The sequence below is a fragment of the Gossypium arboreum genome, chromosome 2, assembly GCF_025698485.1.
Source record: "Gossypium arboreum isolate Shixiya-1 chromosome 2, ASM2569848v2, whole genome shotgun sequence".
NCBI classification, from domain to species: Eukaryota; Viridiplantae; Streptophyta; class Magnoliopsida; order Malvales; family Malvaceae; genus Gossypium; species Gossypium arboreum.
Window position 1 is genome coordinate 110,129,511 of NC_069071.1, and position 5,073 is coordinate 110,134,583.

General features: G+C 31.5%; 1 protein-coding gene across 1 annotated transcript; it reads right to left on the minus strand.

The window, feature by feature from the left end:
- Nucleotides 1-274: 274 nt before the first annotated feature.
- On the minus strand, nucleotides 275-2,142 carry LOC108466620 (3,9-dihydroxypterocarpan 6A-monooxygenase-like). The gene is made up of 2 exons (XM_017767005.2): nucleotides 1,129-2,142; nucleotides 275-1,052 (listed from the first exon to the last, which is right to left on the minus strand). The coding sequence occupies exons 1-2, from the start codon at nucleotides 2,038-2,040 to the stop codon at nucleotides 408-410; spliced, it is 1,557 nt and encodes a 518-aa protein (XP_017622494.1). The 5' UTR covers nucleotides 2,041-2,142; the 3' UTR covers nucleotides 275-407.
- Between the last annotated feature and the right edge of the window lie 2,931 nt (nucleotides 2,143-5,073).

The window sequence follows — 5,073 nt, forward strand, 5'->3', positions numbered from 1 at the left end:
AGAGATGGCTCAAGTATTAGATGCCAGTTAATAGTATTTCACCTCATGAATGCCATGGAAATGAAACTGATATATTGATAAATACTGCATTAGAAGGGTTAAAGGTCAGTTAGAAAATGGTAGAGAATATATCTATCTATCTATGTATAATGACTGCAACATTAATTCCTGATAGAATCCGAACCAAAATGGGATTTTCAGTGGGAACTTATGCCCCTTTCAGATGGATTCATACTGTTTTGCATATTTCGAGCACCTCATCATATGATATATATTTTATCATAGTAGCAAACTTTGCACTCTTTGTATCTTTATTAGGCAACATAAAAAAGAGAGATACATGGATATAGACGCTGCATGCATCACCAGAAAACACTCCTAATAACACAGCATACAACAGATTACAATCAAATAGAGGGAAATGGATTAAGCCTGGCTACTGGGAAACAAATCAAGTCATTTGCCCTAAGTAGAGTCATCCCATTCTTCTCTTCCATGTCAACGTTGCCAGCACCATCCCCAAGCTTCCATTCAAAGCACTGTATCATACAACCAAGGACAGTTGATACAATGCTGAGTGCTAGTGCAGCACCAGGACAGCTTCTTCTTCCACTCCCAAATGGCAAAAGATTAAAATCGTTTCCCATCACATCTAACATCCATGGACTCCTCGCTTGCCATTCTTCACTGTTAAGAAACCTCTCTGGTCGGAACTCACGGTGGTTCTTCCACTGTTTTGGGTTTCTTCCAAGTGACCATACATTAACATACAGACGAGTATCTGCTGGGATTTCATAACCAGCAATAACACAAGATTTAGTTGATTCTCTTACAATAAATGGTCCACTGGGATGAAGCCTTAGTGTTTCTTTCACTATAGCTTGTAAGTAAGGCAAGTTGCCAACATCTGATTCCTCTAATATTCTCTTCTTCCCAACAACACAATCGATTTCCTCTCTTGCTTTCTCCATAACGTCTGGGTTATTAAGTATCTCTGCAAGTCCCCATCCCATTGTTGTTGATGATGTATCAGTGCCAGCCCCAAATAAATTCTGCAAATACATCAAAGCATACAAAATAAAGGCACATGAAACAAATTACAACACTATATGTGCATATGAAACATACCAAAATGAAAGCCTTGACGTTTTCCCTTGTTAATTTGACCTCTGAGCTCTCATCTTCATAAACATCAAGCAAAATATCGAGTAAATCTTTCACTTCATCACCACTTTCATTCCTTTTCTTCCTTTTCTTCCTTTCTTCTTCATGCTCTTTTATGATTCTTTCCATCATTGTATCATACCGGTGCCGAACTTCCAGTAGTCTTTTCTTAAAACCCTGCAAATCCAAGTTCTTACAAAACCAAATAATATCAGCTAAATTAAACTTTGTGCCAAGGTCATTCATCTCTCTCATCATTTTCCTTATTTCGTCAGCTTTGTTCGCGTCACTAGAACATCGATGACTGACCGTCATTCTGGATATTGTGTTATTGGTCAATGTCATAAGCTCAGCTACAACATCAACAGATCCTCCTATTTCAGCTTTGTTTTTGATCATTTTGAGAAATGACCTTATCTCTTCACGTCTAATTGGAAGGAGCTTCTCTAATGTCCGGGGACCAAGTACTTCAGACATGCAAAGCTTTTTCATCAACTTCCAACGTGGTCCATACGGCGCGGTCGAAAAATCAGACGTGCCATAGGTAAGGTAATCGAAGTTGGCCATTTTAGGGCGGTCCAAATAAGATGTTTCATTAGTTCTAAGGAATTCTTCTGCTATTTCCGGAGATGAAACAACGACACAATGTTTGGAGCCGAGGTAGAAGGATACTATTGGTCCATAGCGGGTTGAGAGCTTGTGAAGACCTCGGTGTGGTATAGGGCGAAGAAGGTGGAGATGTCCGATGATCGGTAAGGCTGGAGGGCTCGGTGGCCGTCGGCCCTTTGCCCGAGTCTTCACAAAGATGGCTAGGAACAAGAAAATGGTTGCTAGGCATATTGTGACAAGTATAGCATGATCTCCTACATCAGCCATAGTTTGAACTTGTGAAAGATAAAAGAACTGATCCTATGGAGCTATTGCAGGGTGATAAAGAAGGGATGCTTATACATAAATAAAGATTGTGAATTATGATCTTGGGATTTTCTATTAAAATTGTAACCACCGGTGTATAATTACAAACACAATAAAATTATAAATATATATTTCAATAAATATAAGTTTAATTAAATCAATACAAAGCACGATATAAAATAATCAAAATTTATACACAATAATTATATATTATAAGAATAAAAGCGTCCCTTAAATTTTAAAGTAAACAAGAGTTAATTGTTTAAACATTTCTTTATTTTTAGTTTTTAATTTAAAAGTTATACAACAACATTCAATTTCTTTAAAATTTTTATTTTAAATTTAACTACATAAGATATGACGTGTCATTTAATGGTTTTAATATCAAAAGGACTTTATTGACATAACAACAATAGTTTAAGAATGTAATAGAATGTTCTGAAATTTGAAGATTAATTTAAAATGAAGATCATAATTTGAAATTTGAGATGTTGGATATGTTGAGTGCAATTAATTTAATAAACAATAATAATTTAATTTATAATAAAATGAAATTTAATAATTAATAATATTATATTATATATGCAGCACCATAGCTCTGTCCTATGTCACTAGTTAAATTACAAAAGTGTGATAATAATTAAAATATGCTTGATAGGAAAATGAGTTGGGGCATGGGGCAACTAATGTATGTAGTTAGAGAGATATGTATTGTATTTAATTATTCTTGGATTTAAAATAGAGAAATAAAAATAATATAATTATTTCATATTAATATCTTTAAAAATATTGAAGTTGTTGAGAAATTGTTAATTTGGTTGTAACTTTGACAGGATATGTAAAAGAAAATTAGAATAATCAAATACACGAAGTTGTTTAAGCAATTTAGTTTAACAACTTACTTTTATAATTTCTTGTTCATTAAGAAATTCATTAGGAGTGAGAATAGCTCGGTTCAATTTTTTTTTTCAATTTTTTCGAACTAAATCGGGGTATTCAATTTTTTCATTTTCTGAACTAATGGACATATGAAACCGATTAGTAAATTTGGTTAGATTTGATTTGGTTCAGGTTTTGAGTTTTCATATTGTTTTTGGGCCTTGAACCTTTGAACTTAAATTAGATAAAACTATCTTCGGTTTTGAACTTTTCTACTTTAATTTGATAAACTTGTTTTTGTTTTATGTTTCTTAGACTATTTGAATTTTTTTTCATTTTATCTAAAAATAATCATTTATAAAATTTATAATTATAAATATTTATTAAAATCCAATTAACATTAATTTAACCTCTTAATTTCACTAAACATAAAAACTCAAATATATTTCCCAACAAAACATAAACAACTAAACCCAAATAAAAATGGTCACAAATTTGTTAAACCAATATTTGTCAATGAATTGTGAAATTAGTGCTCAAAAGAATCAAGGAACAATGTGAAATAAAGCAAATGACTTTGGAAGATTGAGGCTAAATTAGATTTAGGAGTTTTTTTTATTTAATTATAAAATATGTTAAAATATAATAATTAATCTATATTTAAGATTTAGAAATAATTAGTTTTGTATTGAGTTTTAGATGAATTTATATATTAAAAATTGGATTTAAAAAATTTAATTTTAGATTTTTGGAGTTTAATGGAATAAACTGAAATTAAATTGAATCGAATGACATTATCTAATTAAATTTGAACTGAATTATAAATAAATAAATAACTCAAATTAAATCAAATTGTTGGTTCAACTCTGTTACTCAATTTGGTCAGATTTTTGTTCAGCCTTAAAATCTACTATAAATTCTCAATAAAGCTATGATTTAAGCCCAACCAATCTTAGATTGTTGCATCTTACTCTTGTACATGTACAATAAATTGATAAAACAACTCTATTAATACATGTAATTACACTCATAAAATGTCTCTTAAATGAACTGAGTTTGTGCATCAATGCTAAATGATAGTACTTCAATATAAAAGTTTTACAAATATCACTTCAAATAAGCTTAAAAGGATCAAACTCGATCTTCATAATCAATCTCAATATATAAAATATCACCCATATATATAAATTATCTTTAAAATAATATATAAAGTCAACCCTTTAAAAATATATCTCAATCTCTTTAAAAGCATATCTCTAAAAATAAGGATTGTTAATCCTTGAACATTCTAGACTTTAACACAATTTTATTTCCTTTAATAGGGTATAATAATTATATCCTAATTTTTTTAAAAAAAATATTTTATTTAGTGAAATGGAAATGAAAGAAACCAGGCATAGGAGGATAGACTAAACCTCAAGCCAATAAGGGTTACCCCATACACCAAATTTATTATCCAAGCTATCCCCAACAATAGGACTAAAAGAAACTGCAAACAAAACATAACTTAAACAAGGAAGGATATGATCTAAGTTGCATGATGTGTATATAATAAAGCTGCCCGAGCAAAAGAATGAGCGACCTTATTAGTACTTCATCGAGTCCTGTTATAGAATGAGGTTTACGCATGTGATTAATGTGTGGATTAGGTGGTTAGGCAGTTAGTGAGCTGGTAATTTGTTAAAGGGTCTCTCAAGTGTATATATACATGTGTTTGGGCACTATTCAAAGTAAGCAAAGATTAATTGAATCTGAATGAAGATTACCTTCTAATTCTCTATAACCATTCGGTAGAGAAATTCACTAGTTTTCCAGGTTCTCATCAAGTCCAATGGAAGGACACTTCATAACGCTGATTTTTCAAAACAATGCAATCACCAATAACCATACCAAATTCAGATAGACTTACTGAGGAGCTTACCAAAGCATTACAAACTATCAAGTTATCTACTTCAACAACAATCTTATCTAGTTGCAACCTTTTAACCTAACACAAAGCCTCGGTAATATATGGCTCCAATAGCCCCGATCTATGGCCTGAAATAGTTGCAACAAAATGGCCAGTATCAACTCCAAAAATCACTGCAAAACTCAAAGCTTCTTCAGTCTGAAAGG

Bases quoted from the DNA above. Each gene is read 5' to 3' on its own strand.
- LOC108466620 (XM_017767005.2), bottom strand. From the start codon at position 2,040: ATGGCTGATGTAGGAGATCATGCTATACTTGTCACAATATGCCTAGCA. The intron at 1,053-1,128 runs GTATGTTTCATA...ATGTATTTGCAG, and splicing joins ACGTCAAGGCTTTCATTTTG to AATTTATTTGGGGCTGGCAC.